Below are 23635 nucleotides of genomic sequence, written 5' to 3' on the forward strand. Positions count from 1 at the left end.
AAATTAAAAAAAAAAAAAAGAAATATGGCCGAAAACTTCCCATTCATCAATGGATAAATGGATAACAAAAATATGGTATATGTGTTCAATGGAATATTATTCAGCCTTAAAAAAGAAAAAAATCTTGCCATTTGCAGCAGCATGGATGAACCTTGAGGACATTATGCTAATTGAAATAAACCAGGTACAGAAGACAGATACCACATGATATTGCTAACATAAGGAATCTATAATTAGTTAAAATCATAGAAGCAGAGAGCAGATTAAGTGTTGCCAGGGGCTGGAGGGAGGGGGATATAGGGAGGTGTTAGTTAAGGAAGACAAAATTCCACTTAGACAAGATGAATAAGTCCTAGAGACCTACTGAACAGCTTAGAGCCAATAGTTAACAATATAGTATTGCATACTTAAAAATTTGCTAAGAGAGTAGATCTTATCTCACTACACATAAACACAAAATAATAATAAATAAAGACACTGGGAGGAAGCTTTTGGAGATGATGGATATGTCTATAGTATAGCTTATAGTAATCATTTCATGGGTGTATGCTTATCACCAAACTCATCAAGTTGTATATGTTAAACATGTATAGCTTTTTGCATGTCAATCATGCCTGAGTAAGGTGTTTTTTGTTTTTTGTGCTTTTTTTAAATATGAAAGATCAAATGGTTATTAGATCTAGTGGTTTGGTGTACTGGAGCTTCTTTTAAAGATACAGAGTCCTATCCCTGCTTTCATTATTCATAAAGATTCAATTCTCTGGACTGGTATGTGATACTAGTTTCCTCTCATTGTTCTTTCCTGCAACTCTGCACCAGTTCTCCAGTCCAAATAGTGGCTAGTCTTTGGACTTTGTGGGGAGGTGGTAGTGGAAGGACGTCATATGTTTGAGGTATTGCAGAATTTGGCAGCAAGTTTTCAGTTTCACTCTTTGGCTATCTTCCCAGTTTCCAAGCCCCATCCAGTAAATGCTGCAATTTCCCTGAGAGTAGTGGGAATCCTTGATCTCTCTGCCCTTCTGAAAGATACAAAAGATTATCTGCTTTCGGAGCTTAGTCTTTGGTAGATGAATATGTCATGGAGCAGGGGTCACATGTGGTACCAATAGACATAGCAGTGGGCCTTTGAGAATATGATGCTCGTGTGTGTGTGTGTGTGTGTGTGTGTGTGTGTGTGTGGAGTGCTTGGCCCATGCTTCTGTGGATGGATATATAAACAGGAGCAAGAGAAATAGATTGCTATATAAAATAGTCTATTGAATAGTGGCTGATTTGCCTGCAGGACAACTGCTTTTCTACTTTAAACAAATTGTTTCATCAGTTCATGGACTTGTACTTGAACCTCTATGAGACAACTGTTACAAATCCTGGACTTGTCGACCAGACTCCTGGTCAAGTTCCAAGTCTGTTCTTTTAGTTGGAAGCAGAACACACTGTGAATTAAGATCTGGGAGAATATCTCCTATTCAGTGGCCTAATTTGCTGCAATGTGATTGGCTAACAGCCTCCTGAGTGAAATCCCCTGCTTCATAGCCAGAGATAGCAGGTAAACACTGTGATGTCCAAAATGGAGTTATGACTCAAGTGCATTAACTAAACAGCTATTTCCCAGACTTTCTTAACCTCTTGAGTTTGGGTTAGGAGTTGATCTTCCAAGAGCTCTCATAGTACCTTGTGTTTCCTGCTGTTATAGTAGTCATCATGCTATACAGTCTTTGTTCATTTGTCTGTGCACCATCTACAGCAAGGCTCCCAAGAGCCTGGAAGTATTCTTCATCTACACACAAAGTTGAATAGATGCATGAACCAGCCTATTGGAATTTTCTCACAAATATCTCACAAGAGTCTAACGTAGGCAGAGATGGTGGTGGTCATTTTATAGGATTATTGAACCATTCGCTATTCTTCTGAATGGCAGTCTTTAGGGGAGTTGATGTATTCTCATCCCCACTCTCACTGGTTCTCATGAAATAGCAGCCTGGTGGAGAATAGATGTTTAATGAATTTGAGCCTGACTTCAGGTACCCCTTCCACTCAGCTCTAAGTTCTAAGTGCCCACTAAAATTGTTATATATGGAGCCCAAAGTATATGTTTGTTCAAGCAACACCATAAGAATCTTACCCCTACTTAGCTGAAAATACTTCCCTTTCAGGAAGGAAAAGAGAGCTCTTGTAGCATCCAGAGGCATACAATTGAAGGGCCCCACAGTGGACTTGGTATCTGACCCTTCCCCCTACTTTTTAAGTATCTCTGCTCCTGAATATATATTTAAAAAGTAGATGTTATAAAGAATGAACCATTCTTAAGGCCCAAGATTTTTGGCACCTGAAGATTAACTCCAAGATGATTATTAACTTCATCTTCTCTGGAGGGAATTCTTTAGGAAACAGACTTCAGGAGAGTATGAATTAAGAAAATTGCATGCAACTTAGCTATTTTTTTGTCAGGGTTCCAGAAGAAACCTCTGACTCAGCTGGTAACATAATAGTGCCCTTGACTGAATTCGGATAGACTTATATCTTGGCTCATCATGCTACTCCCACAGAGATTGGGCTTCTTCCGGAGAATAGAAAACACAGTCAGGGCCAGCCTGTGGCCCCAAGGTGCCTTGTAAGTTTATTAGAAAATATCATTCTTCCTCTTTAATTGAAAAAAAATTTTGAGGTGTAAAATACACATTGAAAGTGCACGAATCTTAAAAGTGTAACTGTATTTTCAGTAAAGTGAACATACCGATATCATAATAAAAAATTAGAACTCCAGAACGCTCCTTCTCCTGCCTCCAGGAGAAACTACTCATCCTGACTTTTAACTCCACAGATTAGTTTTGCCTGTTTTTGATCTCCATTAATTTTATTATTTTTTAATTAAAAAATTTTTTTAATTTATTTATATTTTGAGAGAGAGTTAGAGAGAGCATGTGCAGAGGAGGGGCAGAGAGAGAATCCAAAGCAAGCTCTGCATTGTCAGTGCAGAGCCCCATGTGGGGCTTGAACTCACGAACCATGAGGTCATGACCTGAGCTGAAACCAAGAGTCAGATGCTTAACAGACTGAACCTCTCAGGTGCCCCTGAACTCCATTTAAATGGAACCATGCAGAATGTACAATTTTTTAAACCTTTGGCTTCTTTCTCTCAACATTATGTTTGAGATTCATGATCCACTGATGTTAATGCAAGTAGTAGTATTCCATTCATTTTCCTTGCTGTACAGAATGTTGTGTGTGTGTGTATATGTGTGTGTGTGTGTATGTATGTATATATACATATATATATATGGCAAGTGTGTATCTGAATTTATTCATCCATATTTTCTTTAAAAAATATTTTTAATGTTTATTTATTTTTCAGAGACAGAAACAGAGCACAAGTCAGGGAGGGGCAGAGAGAGAGGAGACACAGAATCCCATGCAGGATACAGGCTCTGAGCTGTCAGCACAGAGCCCAACATGGGGCTCGAACTCAAGAACCATGAGATCCCTGATGGTGATTAACCAACTGAGCCACCCAGGTGCCCCATCCATATTACTTTTGATACACATTTGTGTTGTTTTCAGTTTTATGCTATTTTAAATAATGCTGCTATGAATATTTGTGAATGGAATTTGTAGGTTTGAGGATGTCAGTTTTCCAAGGTCGTTGTGTCATGTTAGATTCTTACCAACAGTGTATGTGAGTCCAAGTGGCTTTATATTCTCACCAGCGCTTGGTGTTGTCTGTCTTTTAAATTTTGGCAATTTTAATAAGCAGTTTTAATTTGATTTTCCATGATGACTGTTGAAGTTGAGCACCTCTTCATATATTTATTATTTGGTTAGCCTCCTTTGTAAATTATCTGTTCAAGTTTTTCCTTGGTTTTGTCCTGAACTTAGAAAAAAAACTAATTGACTTCTATTAATTTATATGAATTCTTTATATTTTGAGAGTAAGATTTTTCTGTTGGAGATAAATATATATAGTAAGCAACTTCTGTCACTTTGTGTTTGCCTTTTTATTCTCTTAATGGTATCTTTTGATAATTGGAAGTTCTTAATTTTAATATAATCCAGTTTATCAAATTTTTCTTTCGTGGTTCGAGCTTTTTATTGAGGAGGTGTGTTTAGGAAAGGAAATTCTTTTTGGTCCAACTCTTCACCCATGTGGGAGAAATCCTTGTGTGGCTCCTGCCAAGTGTTAGCATCGGTAGGGTTACAATGGCTGGTCATCTATACTTTGTCCCTGAGGTGTTTCTTGCTTCATTGGCTTAATGTTTTTCACCTGACATTTCTGTTCTGGTAATGTTTGACTTTGTTCCTGCTTATGTCAGCTGACTAATCCTCACCTGGCCCTCAGGTTGGATTTCTTAGTCTCAGCTATGATCTGACTGACCACACTTGCCAATTATCCACTCTATTACCTAGTCTCAATGTCCCTAAATCTAATTTTATCCCCAGCCTCTCTCCCGGTTATGGATATGCAGCAACTGTTGGCCTAGTTGTTCTACCTCTGTCTGGTAGGGAATGTTCCCAGCCCTTCTTTAGAATATGCCCTGGTTAACCCCGACTTTTTTCTTTTTTCTTTTTCTTTTCTTACTTTGGCACCTCAAAGTTAGGTGAGTTTATAGGATTGGAAGCCCTGTTAAAGACTTTTCTGTCTTGAACTGGTAGACTCCAATGTAGATGGCTTCTAGCTGAGAAAATGTGATAAGAGAACGCAAGAAAACCTCAAAAACATGACTTTAGTCAAAGCAATAGCATTGCCTTCATATATTCAGAAAAACGTTATTGTTATTACTATTTGGGCACACATTATTATTAATAGGTACAATGCTAAAGAGAAGGAAATAAGGATAAAAAACAAAGCACAAAACCAAAAGGAAGCAAATAAAGGAGGAATGCCTATTTTTTTTTGTCGTTGTTGGAATGCTAGAGAGAACTTCACTGAAATTTCTAAGTCTGTTACCTAAGCATTCTTTTTTATTGCACACAGATGATTTTGTTCATTATTTAGGTTAATATACTAGATCACAAATTTGAGAGTGTTTTTATGTGGTAGGTATTTTTCAAATAAATTAGGTCCAACTGAATTATATACATGATAAGAGAAAGTTATTAAAGTCCTCATAATGCTGGTTAAGTAAATTCTGAATAATAACTGACATTTATTGAGGGCTTTCTATGCGCTAGGCACTGTTCTATGCATGTATTAATATATTTAATTCTCACAAAAACCCATGAGGTCCACAGTATTATTTTGACCATATTAGAAATGAGAAAACCAACGCACAGAGAAACTTGCCTAAGGTCATTGAGCTAACAAGGGTCAGAGCCAGGATTTGACTCAGGATATCTGGTTTCAGCACCTGCAATCTTAACCACTATGCCTCTGCCTTTGCCTCTGCCTCTAAACTTAGTAGAATCTATATGACTTCAGTAGTAAAGAAAGCAGTAGGAAAGAATGTCTAAGTTCCTTCCAAGAGATCTGAATATCATAAAAGAAGACTAATAGCTAAGATTTATCAAGTAGGTACCCATGTGTTGGGTACTACACTAAGCAAATTATATGCATGTTTTCATAGTTTTGAAAACAACACTGTGAAGTAAGTACTGCTAATCCTAAATTATAGATGAAGGCACAGGATTAGAGAGATTTAGCATGCTTTCTATAAGGTTACACAATAAGTAGTCAGATTTGGGAGACTGGGTGTTTTATGTTACCACTATGCTATACTGTCTCCCACGATGAAAAAGTTTCCCAGGTGAACTCCTTGGTACAAAACCAAAAGTGCAATTTGATATGCTGCTACTATCTGGCTAAGCTTGATAGAGAAGTAGCTAAAGAGGTGGAGGGAAAGACTTTGCTATTATGATTTGATAGGCCCCATTTGAAAGAGGAGATACATACTGAGTGAATGAACATTATAAATAATCTGATAATCCAACTGAGTGTAGTAGAGACAGGAAGAGATTTATATTGGATTTTCCATGCTGGATTTATAGTTTCATGAACTGCTTGCAGGGCAAAAAAAATACATTTCCATGTTTAAATCACTTTGGGACATTATTCCCTTCTTAGATCATCATAATGCCTATATTAAGTTGTGCTGTTATTAAAAATATTCTCTTACCTTTTCTTTTTTTTTTCAGACTAAGGAAACTTGTTACTAATTTTTCCATGCAAAACTGCATAGAGTATGGATAATATATACTAATAGATCTTCACATTTTACAGATTTTACATCTAACATGACTTACACAGAGTTACAGATATTTAAAGAACATTCAGTGATTAAAGCAGTACCTGGAATACATATTCTGTCCACAGAAACATATAAAATTTCATTAATTAACATGGACTTTAAAAATAGACCTGGGAGATATGTAATGTAGATATATGCTGTATGAAAGCTAGACATCTTTGGGCTCAAGCAATGGAATATGGATTTATTGTCAATTGACATATAAGGGCAGCATTACATTGGATTGATTTGCCTCAGTGATTGTTACTGGACAGAGACCACCTGCAACTGCCTTTACCCTCTCCATTTGTACTTATGGACCCTCCTCATCATTTATTCCCTGTTTGGACACATTCATTCCCTGTTAGAACACATTTCGGAATCTCTAGGTAGGATTCCTTTGGTTTGCTCAAATGTCAGGTGCCCATTATGTTCTCATTGCTAATGTTTTGGTTTAATCAACCCATCTACACAGATCACTTACAGTTCGTGATTTCCTAGCTTTAGCTACGTGAATTTTCTTTCAAACCTCACTCATTGACCTCATTTTCTAATCTCTCTCTTTTGCCTGTCTTCTGGTATAACAAGATGTTAATTGGGACTTTTCATCTTGGAATTCCAACTAACACCCCTAAGACAAAAGATGTTACTTTCATATTCTAAAAAGAGGAGGTAGACAATGTAGCCAGGATTTAATTAAAGATAATAACTGGTCCAGAGACTTTCACTCCCAACACACCAAGATGTCAACAATTTGAAAGGAAATTCATAGAAGGGAATTCAGAGGATTAGAGTGCTTGTTTTACTACTCTTCTATGAGAAAGGAGATGCATTGCTCTCCTGCAAGCCAATCCAGTCTCTATTTAAACAGATAAAGGATTACTTTTTCTCACATAACAGTAAGTCTGAGATAGCTGATATCTTCAGTTATCTGCTATTTTCTTGACCTTTCTCCCATGGTCACAAGATGGCTGCTCTAGCTCAAGGCAGAAAGAAAGAAGGCCCACCTAAAGGGCATAGGTCACACTTGTATAAGAAGCCACATTGTTTTCATTGATCTGTTTCTTCTTTTACCAGTACTACACTGTCTTGATTACTGTGGTTGTATAGTTAGGTCTTAAGGACAAGCAGTGTCAATCTGCTAACTCTGTTCTTCTTCACTTTGTTTTTAGAAGCACTCCAACAGACTCCCTCTTCAGTTTCATTTGCCAAAATTCTAATATATGGCCACCCATTGCCTAGAGGCTGTAAAAGCTATATTTAATGGTTTAACTTAATGTGCAGCGTTGGATATACCTGTTGGGTTAGTCATCTGATGGTGTCTGCTGTAACCGTAGATGTTAGGAAACCTTGCTATACAGAGGTCCATGGCATCATTGTGGAGTACCCAAACATACCCCATGAATGAGTCAGCACTGGGAGCCTACCTTAAAAAAATAGCAATAGCCAAAACAAAACCCAAAAGTATAGTGAACACTTGTTAACTAGAAGGCCTTTGTTTCTTTTCTATAATTTCCCTACCTTCTGCCTTGACCTTGAAGGGCACAGAAAATGGAAGGGGCAGAAGATGAGGAAAGGTAAAAGACCATACCATACCCTTTTCCGCCAGTTCAAGTTTCTGGGCTAGGCAGACCTGAGCTGATAGAATGGGAAAAGCTCTGAATTAGATGCAAGATTGACAATTCAACTGCAGCAGGCTTTAATTTTTCATTTAATTTTATTTTTTAGTATCTTTAATGATAAGGAAGCAATGGGATCTGCTGAGATAAAGTTAAAGGATGGGAAGGGAAGATCTGACATAGGATCATAGTTGGGGGAGGTCTTGTATGAGGGAAGGTAAATCCACTTCCTGATTGTGTTCCACCGAGTTCAGCCCCTTCAACAAACTGGTTTTGCTAGAAACGACAAACTCCTTTAATCCTGGCTGTTGACCCTGTGTCCTGACTCCTAGTAAGTCTTCCTGACTCTTATCTGGTGGCCTTTTCATCACTGTAGAGATGTTGGGTCTGTTAGCAAAAGTCAACTTTAAGAGAAGTATCTCCTGTGGGACAGGAGAAAGCCTAGGAGGAATACTTAGGAGAGATTGTAACAAATCCTGGTCTGTCACTGTCTTTGTGATCTCTCTGTAGCCCTGAGTTTCCTACTCTGTAATAAATGGGCTAAAGAAAATGATTGTAGTAGACACCTCTTGTGATGGTTGCCTAGCTCCCTTTGTTCTCAGGACATTGCCTCTGATACCTAGGGATGCTGTGGGTCCATGTGACCCAGTGTTTCTCCAGAGCTGATTAAGCAGGAGGAGACCTCTGTACCGGCCTGGACAGGCTCTCTCTCCTGCAGTATTGATAGGGGGACACAGAGATGGAACAATGTTGACATTGACTATCACTAGTAACTGAGAGAAACCCACCCCCACCTGCTGCTGCTGGCCCCAGAAATGCCAGCTTCTTGCTCTTCTTGGGGTTTAATGGCTCAACTCTTCCTTGGCTTACATGAGATTCCTGGTAGTTTTTCAGTAAATCCCCCACTTTGTTTAAGCTACCCAAAACTGTTTTCTATGACTTACAGTCTAAGGTAATTTTTTTTAAAGTTTATTTATTTATTTTGAAAGAGAGAGGGGCGGGGAGGGGCAGAGAGAGAGGGAGAGAGAATCCCAAGCAGGTTCTGGGCCTTCAGTGCAGAGCCCGATGCGGGGTTCAGATTCATGAACCATGAGAGCATGACCTGAGCCAAAATCAAGAGTCAGACGCTTAACCAACTAAGCCACCCAGGTGCCCCTCTAAGGTATTTTTTTTTTAATTTTTTAATGTTTATTTTATTTTGGAGAGAGAGAGAGAGAAACAGAGCATGAGCAGGGGAGGGGCAGAGAGAGACAGAGACACAGAATCCAAAGCAATTTCCAGGCTCTGAGGTGTCAGCACAGAGCCTGATGCAGGGCTTGAAATCATGTACCATGAGATCATGACCTGAGCTGAAGTCGGCACTTAACCTACTGAGCCACCCAAGAGGCCCTCAATGTATTTTTTTAAGGGTCCATTCAATTTCTACAATGTTATTATTCCTTGATTTAATGGTACCTGTTAATCCTTTACACTCTTTTTTTTTTTTTTGTTCAGAGAGTGAGGGAGAGAGAGAGAGAGAGAGAAGGGAGGGGAGGGGCAGAGGGAGATGGAGAGAGAGAATCTTAAGCAGGCCTCTCTGCCAGCAGGGAGCCTCACCAGGCTCAATCCCATGCCTTGAGGTCACGCTCTGAGCCAAAATCAAGAGTTGGACGGTTAGCCTACTGAGCCACCCAGGAGCCCTGGTACCTGTTCATCTTTTTCTTTTTATTTATTTATTTTGAGAGAAATAGAGTGTGCATGGGAGGGGCAGAGAAAGAGAGAGAGAAAGAGAGAGAGAGAGAGAGAGAGAGAGACAGAAAATCCCAAGCAGGATACCCGCTGTCAGCATAGAGCCCAACTCAGGGCTTCGATTCCACGAACCGTGAGATCATGATCTGAGCCAAAGTCAAGAGTCAAACACTTAACTGACTGAGCCACCTAGGTGCCCTGGTAGCTGTTAATCTTGAACAGAGATGAGTTGTAACCTTGGGCATTGGTAACCACAGATACCTGATGCACTGGTGCACTGGTGAGTAACTCCCTTTTTGGCATTCCTTACACTGATGGATACTAGAGATATTCCTTTTAACAACATCAGACTTTTAATTAGGTAAATTTGCATTTGTTACACATGAAGAACATTTTTAGTTTGACAGTTTATATTAAAGGGATAAGTGATATTTACAGAAGAGAATTCAGTGTAAGAAATAGGTGAAGCAAATCATATTTTACAAGTCACCATATCAAAGGTACTATTATTAGATACACACTGAGTCTAAAAATTGAGTGTATACTTGAATTGGTTTAGCACTTAAATCTCATGCACCAGCATCTTGCTGAACTGACTGAATTGAATCTAGGGTATTTTGAGGGCAATTGATGCTTTGTCGTTAATTCTCCAAGGTAATAGTGGATATTAAAAAAGTTGAATTCAAATTAAACATATTTTGTAGTAAATGTCATACATTAATACACTATAATTTGATATGGCATAGTTATCTAATACCTATCAAATAACTTTAAATTTTTTTAATGTTTATTTATTTTTGAGAGAGAGACAGAGCATGAGCAGGCAAGGAGCAGAGAGAGGGAGACAAAGAATCTGAAGCAGGCTCCAGGCTCTGAGCTGTCCTCACAAAGCCCAACAAAGGGCTTGAACTCATGACTTGAGCAGAAGCTGAACGCTTAAGCGACTGGGCCACCCAGGTGCCCCAATTATCAAATAACTTTAGAATGACAATATGTAACTGGAGTACCAAAGTTTAGAATTGTAATTAGCCCCTGAAACCTCCTAAGTATGGACTCTATGGTTCTTTAAAAAGTTATTGTTACTGATTTCCCAAAGTGAAAGGCATGCCACTCAGTGGATAGAAAGCAGTACTGCAGAGAAGGAATAGCTAGGATTACATTTTGGGATTTTGCCAATTTGACCTGAGGGGGGATGAGTGAGCAAGCCGAAACTAAGAAGGTTTATGTGAGTTGTTCTAGAATTAAACTTGATGATTAATATTAGTGGCATGACCATCATGTTTGTACAAATAGAGACACAGACTGCAAAAAAAATATTTATTTATAACAGTCATTCTGAATGAGGGGCATTTTGACCCCAGCCTTGCACTGAGACACTTGGCAATGTCTGGAAACATTTTTGGTTATCACACACAATTGTGTGTGTGTGTGTGTGTGTGTGTGTGTGTGTGTGTGTGTGTGTATTACTGACATCTAGTAGGTAGAGGCCAGGATTGCTGTTCAACATCCTATAAGGCATAAATAAGACAGTCCCCACAACAAAGAATTGTTCAGCCCCAAATGTCAATAGTATTGCTGCTGAGAAACATGCTTTTTAAAAATTAGTTTCACATGTTTTTTAACTCAAACGTTTCAAATGGGTTTAGACAATTAGACTAGCCTTACTTTCTAATAGATAAGCAACACTTTATTACACAGATTCATTTTATCTGCAATGATTATATAACTTTGTAAACTGCTTCCAAAAATCAGTAAAAGTTTTAATTTTCACATATAATTTCCCCCAATCTTGCCTTTCCCTGTTACCAACTCAAAGCCTTTTCTCCTTTCATTGCCCATTTCCTTCTATTCTGTATTATTTCATTAGACTAAGTAACTGAAGCACTGACCACAAGCAAATACAGTGAGAATATTTAAAATTTGGATAGAATTTATCTTTTGATAAGATTATAATTTCATTTCCCTTAGATTAATTTTTTTTTCTTTACAGTCTAGGCAGATGGAGACCCAGCTTATTCTTACAGTTTTGAAATGAAACAAGTTTCAGATTACTGGTAGAGTGTGAGATGATTTCTTTCTTTCTGCTGGAATTAGTCTGTTTAGGGTAAGTAAAATGTTTGATTTATCTTCTTTAAAAAAAATCTCTGATGCTTTTTTTTTTTTTTAACATTTATTTATTGTTGAGATGGTGTGAGCAGGGGAGGGGCAGAGAGAGAGGGAGACACAGAATGTGAAGCAGGCTCCAGGCACTGAGCTGTCAGCACAGAGCCCAATGCTGGGCTTGAACCCACAGACTGAGATCATGACCTAAGCCGAAGTTGGACGCTTAACCAACTGAGCCACCCAGGTGCCCGAAATCTCTGATGCTTTTTATGTTGTTCTATTGGTATTAATAATTGATTTAATTATACCTCAGAATGATAGTGGCATACACTATGGAGATGTTATAAAGATTACTTCATATGTACTATTTTTTTAAGCCCACGGAGAAAACACGTATTTTGTGAAATTTAAGACTGTTGAAATGTAAAAACTTTTGGGAAATAATATCCAGGTTCTTCCCCTAAATTCTTAACACTATAATTCCAAATATAAAGGAATATATAAAAAGTATGGGAAGAATCAGCTGAAACATGAAAGTATAAATAATCACAGGTATTGCTTGTTTTTCTTTAGTCTTGCTAGAGATCTAAAAAACCTTTCTCTATGGAAAGTACTTACTTAGAAAACTACATATGAAAAGTATTTTAGCAAGTCTGTTCTTTCTTGATAAGTAATGAAATGTAGAGATTTACTATAGTTTTCCCGCCTTTTGAACACTTAATGTTTAGGAAGGGGCTTCTAACATCCAGCAAAATGCCTGGGTAGTAGTGCACACTCCCATGAGGCTCTCATCTATCTAGCAGCTCATTATGTATTTCTAACTTTCTGGTGCCAGCATGATCTGTTGGACACGTCAAATAAAAAATGTGCCAAACTAAACTTGTGTTTTTCTTACCCAAACCTGCTCCTCCTTCTTGTTTCCTATTTCTGTGAATGTAACCATAATCCTCCTACTCACCCACTCCCCATATCCTTCTTTGAACAGGTGAGTTGACATCCAGGTTATTCTGCTTCTATTGCATCTTTCCCATCTAGGTCCCTTCTCCTCTTGTCCTCAGCCTCTACTACCTTTTACTTGGACGAAACTACCTTTGGTGTTCCCTGTCCCTAGTCTTTTCTCACCAATCTATTCCTAAACGTGTTGGCTGATTGCACATTACCCCTCACCTCCATCAAAAAGGGAAAAAATCCAGTTTAGTGTAACAGTTAAGAGACTGGATTCTGGCTCTGATTTGTCTGAGCATAATGTGGTGATCTAGAGCTTAGACTCTGAAGCCAAACCGCATAGTCTATGGTATGCTGTTCAAGGAGTTCTTTTCCAACCTCATTTCTCACTTTGTAGTCTCGCCAAAATACCTCCGTCCGTCTTTCCTCTAGCCTTTAAAGGTCAGTACACCTTATCACTTCCCTGAAATAGTCGTCCTCTTCTCAGAACTGCCCTAGAGTGGCACCGATAGTTCTACCTAGCAGCTTTGTACAAATTGTGTCCTTAAAAAATGTTTTTTAAATCTCTCTTGAGAAAACACAAGCTTGCTGAGGGCAGGATATTATTGTATCTCCACTAAATCACGTTGTGACTTGCACATTATAGTCGCTTGAGAAATGTTAGGTGAATACCAATTTAGATAAATTAATCTGATTCTCAACGTCTCCCCTTCCGACTGCACATATTTCTAAAAAATAAGAGAACTTTGCATTAAAAAGGGTGAATAAATGTATGTAACTTAAACCCTTAAAAAATTGAACTTAAAAAAATGTCGAGGACCCAAGAGTCAAAACTTTACATGAGTCACATTTACCAAAATTATAAAATTTTTAAATAGTTCTTTACGTTTTCGCTTTAAAAGAATAAATGTGCTAAATGTTAACATGAGTCATGTATTTTTTAATTCATTATGTATGTTACATTCATCTGCCTATTCTGCTGGATCTGGCACACCCCCCAGCACGACGGAGCCAGACCCTTCCCTACTCGGAGAACCAGGCCCTGCCCCGCAGGAACAGCCGGGAAGCTGCTCGCCCCGCCCACCCGCTCGCTCGCTCGCTAGCTCGCTCCCAGGACATGCGGCTCCGCCCCAAAGCGCGTCGGCGCCGGGTCCCAGGGCGCACGCGCAGGCTCCTTCTGGTCGCGCGGGAGGGCGCGCGTCTGCGGCGGTCCCCTCCCCCCACCCCTCGCCGCGCCAGGCAGGAACCCGTCGCCGGGTTTGCTTAGGCTGCCGGGGTCCGTCGTCGTCATGGACTCTCCGTGGGATGAGCTGACCCTTGCCTTTTCTCGCACGTCTATGTTCCCCTTTTTTGACATCGCTCACTACCTGGTGTCTGTGATGGCGCTGAAGCGTCAGCCGGGTGAGTGCGGGGAGTAGCAGACCGGCCCCCTTAGGGGACCTCTCGCGAAGAGGACGGCTGAACGGCCGAGCTGCCGCTGTCCCAGAGTCCTATAGCCGAGCTGGAGGGGAGGCGAGAGCCGATCCGCCTGACCCCTCGAGCGCAGATGGGGAAACTGAGGCCGGGAAGGGTGGTGACCCCGGTACTCGTCAAAGGAGGCGCGACGTAGGGTCCGCAACGCCGCGCCGGGGGCGGGTGACAGGGCAGCCGCTGCCGCATTTGGGAGCCCGGGTACGACTTGCGTCCGCCCAGGATGTGCGCGGTCTCTCGGCGGTGTCGCCATCTCCTTGGAAAGTACGGTATTTAAAAGTCACCTGGGGACGGAGCTCCCTGAAACAGCGTGTGGCACTTGGTCGCTTGGGATAATGAGTAGTTAATGGACTGTTCCGCAGTCATGAAAGTTGTATCGACACTTAAAGAGCCTCGGGCAGGCACACCAGTATTCCCCTTAACGCCGCGCTCTGTCATCTTGCTGGACAAAGTGATTGCTGGAAGAGAGTGGATTCCCATTTTCCGTCGTGTGAGTGACCTCGTACCAGAGGCATTTCGCATAGTTTCACTCTCTGTAGCCTGGGGGGTATTGTCTTAATACAGGATTTTGAGTCTTTTTTGAAGTCTATACGATCAAGGAGCAGTATTTCCTTTCTTGTATTTTACATTCAGGAGATGTTTGCTCCTATATTGCTTTACTCTTGCAGCCATTCTACCGGCCTTTTCGTTTTATGGATCTCTTCTTTCTTTGTGGTCAGGCATTTATCTTCTTTTTCTCCTTTCTGCCTGCTCATGCTGCCTGGTCCTGTAGAGTTCATGAGGGAGGGCTTGAGGTGATGCTGTACCTTCTACTGTTGTCTGTGTGTGGTTTTTAAAACTGTTTGGTCTCAGAAATATTCCTCATTTGCCTTGATGTCTGTAGCTCAGTCAGAATCATTGTTCGTTAGAGCTTTTCACCTGGATAAGGTGAATATTGCATTAAATCAGGACAGATAGCCTGCATAAGAAACGGTTTCCTTGATTTGAAAAGAATTATATTATTATGTCACATCCACGAGTTGAAATTTTCTCGTGTAGGCTAAATCACCTTCTCAAAGTGTGGTCCAGGAACCCTGGGGTTCCTCACACTTCCAGATCAAAATCGTTTTCATAACAACACGCAGACGTTCTTTGTCTTTGTTATACTATTTTTCTCACAAGTGTACAGTGGGGTTTTCCAGAGGCTACATGACCAGCGATACTCTAGCAGATTGAATTCAGAAGCAGATATGAGAGTCCAGCTGTTTTCTATTTGAGGCCAGACATTAAAAGGGATTTGCTAACATATAAAACAGTGTGACTTTTCTCACTAAATGTTTTTTGCTTTGGAAAACAGTTATTTTTCATAAAGAGTACATAATTTATGTTAACATGTACATTTATTATTTTTAAAATGAGTACATAAGTACTGTAGAATTTTCTCAGTTAACAATCCTGTAACTCACATAAATAAAAGCTCTTTGAGGTCTTGAAGAATTTTTTTCAAGTCTTACTTAAAAATTTTTTTTTTAGGGGCGCCTGGGTGGCGCAGTCGGTTGAGCGTCCGACTTCAGCCAGGTCACGATCTCGCGGTCCGTGAGTTCGAGCCCCGCGTCAGGCTCTGGGCTGATGGCTCAGAGCCTGGAGCCTGTTTCCGATTCTGTGTCTTCCTCTCTCTCTGCCCCTCCCCCGTTCATGCTCTGTCTCTCTCTGTCCCAAAAATAAATAAATGTTGAAAAAAAAATTTTTTTTTTAAAAATTTTTTTAAATTTATTTTTGAAAGAGAGAGAGAGAGTGTGTTGTGTGTGTCTGCATGCGCCCGCGTGGGGGAGGGGGTGGGGGGAGGGGCAGAGAGAGAGACACACACAGAATCTGAAGCAGGCTTCAGGCTCTGAGCTGTCAGCACAGAGCCTGACATAGGGCTCGAACTCACAAACCGTAAGATCATGACTTGGGCCGAAGTTGGATGCTTAACTGACTGAGCCACCCAGACACCCTATTAAAATTTTGTTTTAGTGTTTGTTTATTTTTGAGAGAGACAGTGCAAGCGGGGGAGGGGCAGAGACAGGGAGACACAGAATCCGAAATAGGCTCCAGGCTCTGAAGTGTCAGCACAGAGCCCAATGCAGGGCTTGAACCCACAAACCATGAGGTCATGACCTGAGCCAAAGTCAGCCGCTTCACTGACTGAGCCAACCAGGCGCCCCTCAAGTCTGACTTTTTAAAGGTTTAAATTATGTATATTATACTTATGCTTTTAAATATAAAATTCTATGATTTTGGATAAGCACAGATATGTACCTACCACCATTGTCAAGATACAGTTTGATCACCCATCCCAGATTCCTTCTTGCTTGTTTGTGGTCAGCTCTCCCTCAGCCATTCACCTGCTCCAAAGTTTATTTTTATTTTTGAGAGAGAGACAGAGCGAATAGGGGAGGGGCAGAGAGAGGGAGAGGGAGGATCCCAAACAGGCTCCGCACTGTCAGCACAGAGCCCGACACAGGGCTCTAACTCACAAACCGGTGAGACCATGACCTGAGCTGAAATCAAGAGTTGGACCACCCAGGCACCCCCAAAATATTTTATATTCCAGTACCAGTACTTGTAAACAGGTAAAAATGATAGAATTCATACAAAGGAGTGCTTCTATTTAAGCATTTACCAGAAGTGTGTTAGACTGCCTGTATCTTCCACATTATTCACTATTACCATTTTTTAAAATATGTTGTCATTCTGATGATCAGGAAAATAGTTTTCATTTGCATCTCTCATGGTTACTGAGTTTGTGCTTCTCAAGTTTATTGACAATTTGTATTTCCACTTATTGAGCTGATCATTTTTTTTTTCTGATTTGAATTGTAATACATTTTTTTAAATGATGAATTGGGGTGCCTGGCTGGTTGACTTAGAAGAGTGTGCGACTTGATCTCAGGGTTGTGAGTTCAAGCCCCGTTTGGGTGTAGAGATTACTAAAAATAAATAAATAAAAATAGAAACTTAAAAAAATGAATCATCCTTACATTCTTGGAATAAACTGTACTTGTTTGAGGTATTATTTTAATTCATTAGGGATTTTGATTTGCCAATACTTCATATAAATTTTTACTTAATTGGAAACTTTTTTTATCCCTTATTGCCTGATTCTCTAGAACTCAGACCTATGGTACAATAAAACTGCAATTCACCTATGTAGTACCAGGATTCTTCTTATCTTTATTTTCTCGAGCATGTTACTCCTTCAGACTCTTGACTTTTTGGGATGTACTCTACCACTGCTATACCTCACTCCTCACTTTCCTACCATTTACATCTTTTATGTCTCTACCTAGATCTTTTAAAATGCTAGTGGAGACAAGAGGGTAAAGGGGATTAACTTTTTCTTTCTGTGGTGTGGATAAGGATAGCATCCCTTTTTTGTTTGGTTCAGGTTGTAGGTCTTCAAACCCAAGGAAGGTTGATGGTTTTCCTCTCCTTTTCCATGTGACTTGTGCTTCAAGCAAAGACATCAGGGTATTTAGTAAATTGGATTTTTAAAATTTCTTAATATACCTCCATTTGTCAAATAATTAAATTTTAGTTCTTCTTAAACCCTGGTGTCTGATTATCTATAGTTTTAAGTTTTGCTAGTAGGATAGATTTTGTTTGTTTTCCACTGTCCTGGGTATTTTAAATTTTTTTTTTTCAACGTTTATTTATTTTTGGGACAGAGAGAGACAGAGCATGAACGGGGGAGGGGCAGAGAGAGAGGGAGACACAGAATCAGAAACAGGCTCCAGGCTCTGAGCCATCAGCCCAGAGCCTGACGCGGGGCTCGAACTCACGGACCGCGAGATGGTGACCTGGCTGAAGTCGGACGCTTAACCGACTGCGCCACCCAGGCGCCCCTGCCCTGGGTATTTTATTAGAAGTTTGAAAACGGTGCTGTGAGGGCTCTTAGAAACCATTTAGCAGAAATTTTATTTCTCTTATCTTACATTAAAAAAAATTTTTTTTTAGCGTTTATATATTTTTGAGAGAGACAGAGTGTGAGTGGGGGAGGGACAGAGAGAATGGGAGATCCAGAATCCAAAGCAGGCTTCAGGCTCTGAGCTGTCATCACAGACCCGGAGGCAGGGCTCGAACTCACAAGCCTTGAGATCATGACCTGAACCAAAGTTGGACACTCAACCGACTGAGCCACCCAGGTGCCCTTCTTCTCTTACATTTTTAATCTGCCTTCTCGGTCTCTTTTCTTATTTAAATCTTCATTAAAATAAACACATTTCTTCAATCATACATTCATACCCAGTTACTCTTTTCTGTAAGACTTCGTGAAAATTTAATCTACAATTATTTGTACTTGATTTTTACACACAAAATCTTTTATCTTACTCTTAATTCTCCTACTGCTGTTTTGCTCATCTCTCTCAAATCACAGGGAGTTCAGTTAAGTAAATATTCACTGAAACTCCACTGCATATCAGGCAGTATTTTAGATGTTGAGGATACCAAGATGAAAGATGCTCTTGTAGCCCTAAAGGAACTCAGCTGTGCTGTTGTCGTCGTCGTCTTTTTTTTTTTGATAGTGTCACATAAGGTTGCACTACCTTCCTATACGATCATAATATTCATTTCAAATACGTGCAAAAGCATTTTAGTATCTTGATTGTAATCATCAAACATCCTTTTAAGGTAGGTATTATTGAACTCATTTTACAGATGAGGAATACACTTACAGGAATAAAATAACTTTATTTAAGTCACATAGGTTAATAAATTATGGAGCTAGTTCTTCAGCTAATTCCAAAGTTCTCAAATATTCTGTGCTCTCTTTTTGCAGGTCCATTTAATGTTTCTGGTTTCTCAATATTTAGCAATTTCTTAATAAGCTTTCATTTGACATGGTTATTTTCTCCCATGATTTCTGTCATTTCCTTATCACCAATGAGGTTTTCCTTTGCTTTCAGGAATTAAATCCAGGAATAAAGCTTATTAGTGTTCCTTCTTCTAATTTGTGGGAGATGAAAGGATTCATGTATCAAGAATTTGTCAGTTCTAAGGATTCTGTAAAGGTGGCAACATTGTTTTGCTATCTTTATGAATCCACACATAAAAACATACAGAAAAGTACAAAAATCATAAATGTACAGCTCAATGAATTTCCAAAATGAACACATCTATTTAATCAGCATCCAGATAAAAATAGAACATTCATGATACTCCAAAAGCCCTTTTTGTTATGTTATGCTTTACAAAGCCAAAATATGTTCTGCCCAGTGTGGGATGGAAAAAGCATGTTTCAGAAAGGACAGTTTATAATTTACTTCTATTAGTTTAAAGAGTCTTACTTAAATATTTTTAATAATTTTTAAGTGAAAGAATATTTGATTGACCTAACATAAATTATAGGCCAGAGTGTGGTGTGTGGTAGAAAGAGCTCATAAAATCAGGAGACCTGTGTTAAAACTCTGTCTAGCTTGGGACAAGAACTTAAAACCCAGTATTTTATCTGTGCAGTGAGTAGGCTGGACTAGAACACCAGCTGAGTGGTGTTCCCTTCTTAGGAGTCTCAGTTTTAGCTCTAAAGAGATCTTTGTCCAAGCTTCTATGTTTTAATAATTTTAATCCTTTGTTTCCCCAGCAGCAGTAAACTACTTTTTCTAGTTGATACCTCTGTGATACTATAGTATTTACTTTTTACATTTTCAACAATCTAGTTAACAATTTTATAATTATGTCTTTATAGTAAATTCTCTCTGTTAAAATAACTGTGTATTTTCTCTTTCCTGACTGGACTCTGACTAGTACAGAATCCTAGCAATGGAGTTTAACTTCCTACCTTCTGTTTTGCATATATTAAAATATTTAAACTATTGGCTATTTCCTGCCCATAGATCCAGTCATCAGTATAGTGGGCCAGTGTGATGTTATGTGGATTCTCAACATGATCAAAATTTCTGGACTTTGTTGGAGAGCAGGAGAGTTGACATAGACCTAAGGCAAGACTGTGATAATACACTGTTTACCTAGCCAGATAAAAGCAAAATGTTTCTGGGATTCTTTGCAAATTAATATGGAGAAAAAGGACTTGCTTACCAGGTTATAGGGATTATGTTGATTTGTTCCAGTAAAAATACTGCATCTTGAATACCAGTTGCAACTGGAGTCACTACCTGTCTACATTTATGATAATCCACAGTCATTCTCTAAGATCCATCTGCTTATGTATAGACCAAATAGACAAGTTAAATGGGATGTGATAGCTGTCACCACGTTTTCATCTTTGATGTTTTTGATTATGGCAACCATGTTTGTGGTATTGCCTTTTTTTTTTAAGTTTATTTATTTTGAGAGAGAGAGAGCAGAAGCAGGGGAGGGGCAGAGAAAGAGAGAGAGAGAGTGAGAGAGAATCCCACTGACTCTGTGGAGCCCGATGTGGGGCTTGAACTCATAAACCATGAGATCATGACCTGAGCAGAAACCAAGAGTCGGGACTCTTAACTGACTGAGCCACCCAGGCGCCCCTCTGTAGTACTGCTTTTTAAATATATGGGCTGCCTGGGTGGCTCAGTTGGTTAAGCATCTGACTTCCACTCAGGTCATGATCTTGCAGTCCATGAGTTCGAGCCCCGAGTTGGGCTCTGTGCTGACAGCTCAGAGCCTGGAGCCTGCTTCAGATTCTGTGTCTCCTCCTCTCTGCCCCTCCCATGCTCATGCTCTGTCTCTCTCAGTCTCTCAATAATAAATGTTAAAAAAATTTTTTTTAAATACCTTGATGAAGGGAAGAAACTCTAGGGGCTTCTACTTGAATGTTTCTACCATAATGATCCTTACTCCTGGATCAGAGGATTAATATGGGGATTGTGTCAGTTGCCAGCTCTGTCATAGTTATACATTAAAGAACTACAAGGTGAGTCTATGGATTTACTTGGCCCACTATGATTCAAACTTGATCCAAAACTGAAAGTAGAACATGACTTTATTTTCTAGCTTTTTTTCAAAAAAATTTTTAATGTTTATTTATTTTTGATAGAGCACAGGAGGGGAGGGGCAGAGAGAGAGGGAGACACAGAATCAGAAGTAGGCTCCAGGCTCCAAGCTGTCAGCACAGAGCCCTACGCGGGGCTCAAACTTACAGACTGCGAGATCATGACCTGGGCTGAATTTGGACACTCAACTGACTGAGCTACCCAGGCACCTTTATTTTCTAGCTTTCATTTCATGATGAAAAGTATTTTGATTTTAAAGCCCATAAGTGATTATGAGTGCTTCAAAACTGATATACTTTGAATTAGAGTCAGGTCTCAATGTGACAAATTTTGCTAAGTTTTGGGGAAAATAATTCTATTGATAGCATATCACAAACATCTTAAGGTAGGACAGAAAATGTTTTTGTCCTTTCAGTGTCAACATGTTAAAAATAAAATAACATATCCTAGTTAACACAGCTTGTTTCTTAGCTAAAAGAATACATCTTTGTTTTAAAACTGAGAAGAAACTGGGGCACCTGGGTGGCTCGGTCATTTGGTGTCCAACTTCGGCTCAGGTCATAATCTCCCTGTTTGTGGGTTTGAGCCCTGCATCGGGCTCTGTGCTGACAGCTCAGAGCCTGGAGCCTGCTTCAGATTCTGTGTCTCTCTCTCTCTGTTCCTCCCCTGTTAATGCTCTGTCTTTCCTTCTCAAAAATAAAAACATTTAAAAATTAAAAAAAAAAAAAAAAGAAATTTGTTGTAAGATTGTCTCATACTTAAAATGTGTGTCCATAGTGTGTGTATGCAAGAGAACTTTATAGAAACGGCTATTTGAGAGGTGCCTGGGTGGCTCAGTTGGTTGAATGTCCGACTTTGGCTCAGGTCATGATCTCGCTGTCTGTGAGTTCAAGTCCCTTGTTGGGCTCTGCTGACAGCTCAGAGCCTGGAGCCTGTTTCGGATTCAGTATCTCCCTCTCTCTCTGTCCCTCCCCCATTCATGCTCGCTTTCTCTCTCTCTCTCTCTCTCTCTCTTCTCTGTCAAAAATAAATAAACATTTAAAAAAATTAAAGAAAGGGCTATTTGAATTAGAGAAATTTTTCTAATTGACATAATTTTGAAAATTAGGCAAAAAAGACTGATCTGAGGGAGACCCTTCAATTCTGTTCTTCTCCTTTCTGTTTTGCTCTAATGAAATCTTAGTTTTCCTGATTTAAGTCTCTTAGGGATATAAGTACTTTTTTAAGGACTGTGGTATGTCATTTTCTTTTCAGCCTTTCAATAAGAACTCAAAAAATTATACCTTGGGCTCAGAGAATAAAAGCAGCCCAAAGGCTGCATTTTGCTTACTTTCTCTGCTGGTAGTGATCAGTCCATTCAGCAGATAAATCAGCAAGTGTCTGCCAATGTACTAGGTAGTAAATATGTGTTTTGATCTATATTTTCTTATTTTAAATCCTTATAAGTTATGAATTATTCTCATTTAATGGAAGTTGAAACTTAGGCCAAGAGGGTTTAGTGTTCCTACCAAGAGGTCATGAAACTGGTCAAAACTGGTGTTTCAGCTGCTTCTTTGACTTATGACAATACAAAGGGAAATTAATGGTAGTAAAATCATAATACTTGAACTCTTGAAATGTTTCACATACATTTTTCTGTCATACAATAAACATTTATAGGGTACCTACTCTGCACTAAAGTCTCTTAGAATTTTAACAGGTAACTTTATAATGGAGCTAACATAAACAATCTAGAATGTGATATGTCTTAAGAGGAAAGAATAAAATGTGACAGTTGAGGAAACAGGAAAGTTATTTTGACAGACTTAATCAGAAATGAATATTACATGAATGAATCATTTGTGTGAAAGCATTTAGTACATTTGATTCGGATTGTTGCAATGGTCAAAGGAAAACCTGAATATATTTGAATTTGGCTAAGCCAGTGAGTGGTATCAGATGGATGTAGGTAATGCTAAGTCTTCATTAGAATAATGTAAGGAAAACAGGACAGATAGCAGTGAGTATTCCTTATTGTATGTTTATCAGAAGTAATTAATTACCTTGGAATGTGATTTTCATAGTGACTGTGCTATGATGGGCTTGTTTAGCTTTGTTACAGCTTTCTTGCAGTTAGAACTCCCATTTCCAGAATGTGTTGCTAGAGCTCACAGGGTATGCCTGTGAGAGAAATAGGGACACACACACACACACACACACACACACACACACACACACACATAGTAGGGTTGGGAGAGAGTTAAGAGTAAGGGGGAAAGTGGTGTGTATGTGTAAATTAGCATAGAAAAAAAGAAGTCTGGAAGTTGTCACCTCTCAAGATAGTAATATGATGGAATGGGAAAAGTAGAAAGGAAAGGGTAATTTGGCTTTTATTTTTACTTATGTGGTAATAGCGATAAGCTAATACTTATTGCTTACTATGTGCCAGACCCCCGTTCTAAGTGATTTAAAAGTACTCACTTGTAGTTGATCCTTAGTGGATCCTTACAGCAACCCTGTGATGTAGATTACTTTATTTCTGTTCCTCTTTCGCGCGCGTGTGTGTGTGTGTGTATTTTTTTTCAAGATGTAGGAAAACAACTTGTTGAGTTCACACAAAGAT

The 23635-nt window shown here is 39.4% G+C and overlaps 1 protein-coding gene across 3 annotated transcripts in view; it reads left to right on the forward strand.

The window, feature by feature from the left end:
- Positions 1 to 13787: 13787 nt before the first annotated feature.
- Positions 13788 to 23635, forward strand: part of TMEM38B (transmembrane protein 38B) — a 54165-nt gene continuing 44317 nt past the window's right edge. Inside the window, exon 1 of one of the 3 annotated variants that reach the window (XM_040481892.1) lies at positions 13788 to 14014. In XM_040481892.1, the coding sequence (XP_040337826.1) occupies positions 13903 to 14014 (112 nt within the window). In that variant the 5' untranslated portion in view covers positions 13788 to 13902. Of the gene's footprint in view, positions 14015 to 14281; positions 14574 to 23635 lie in introns of those variants that run through there. The other 2 variants (XM_040481893.1, XM_040481894.1) reach the window with 2 other exon arrangements.

Source organism: Herpailurus yagouaroundi, unplaced genomic scaffold, assembly GCF_014898765.1.
Source record: "Herpailurus yagouaroundi ecotype Mexico unplaced genomic scaffold, PumYag 160, whole genome shotgun sequence".
In the NCBI taxonomy this organism is placed as follows: Eukaryota; Metazoa; Chordata; class Mammalia; order Carnivora; family Felidae; genus Herpailurus; species Herpailurus yagouaroundi.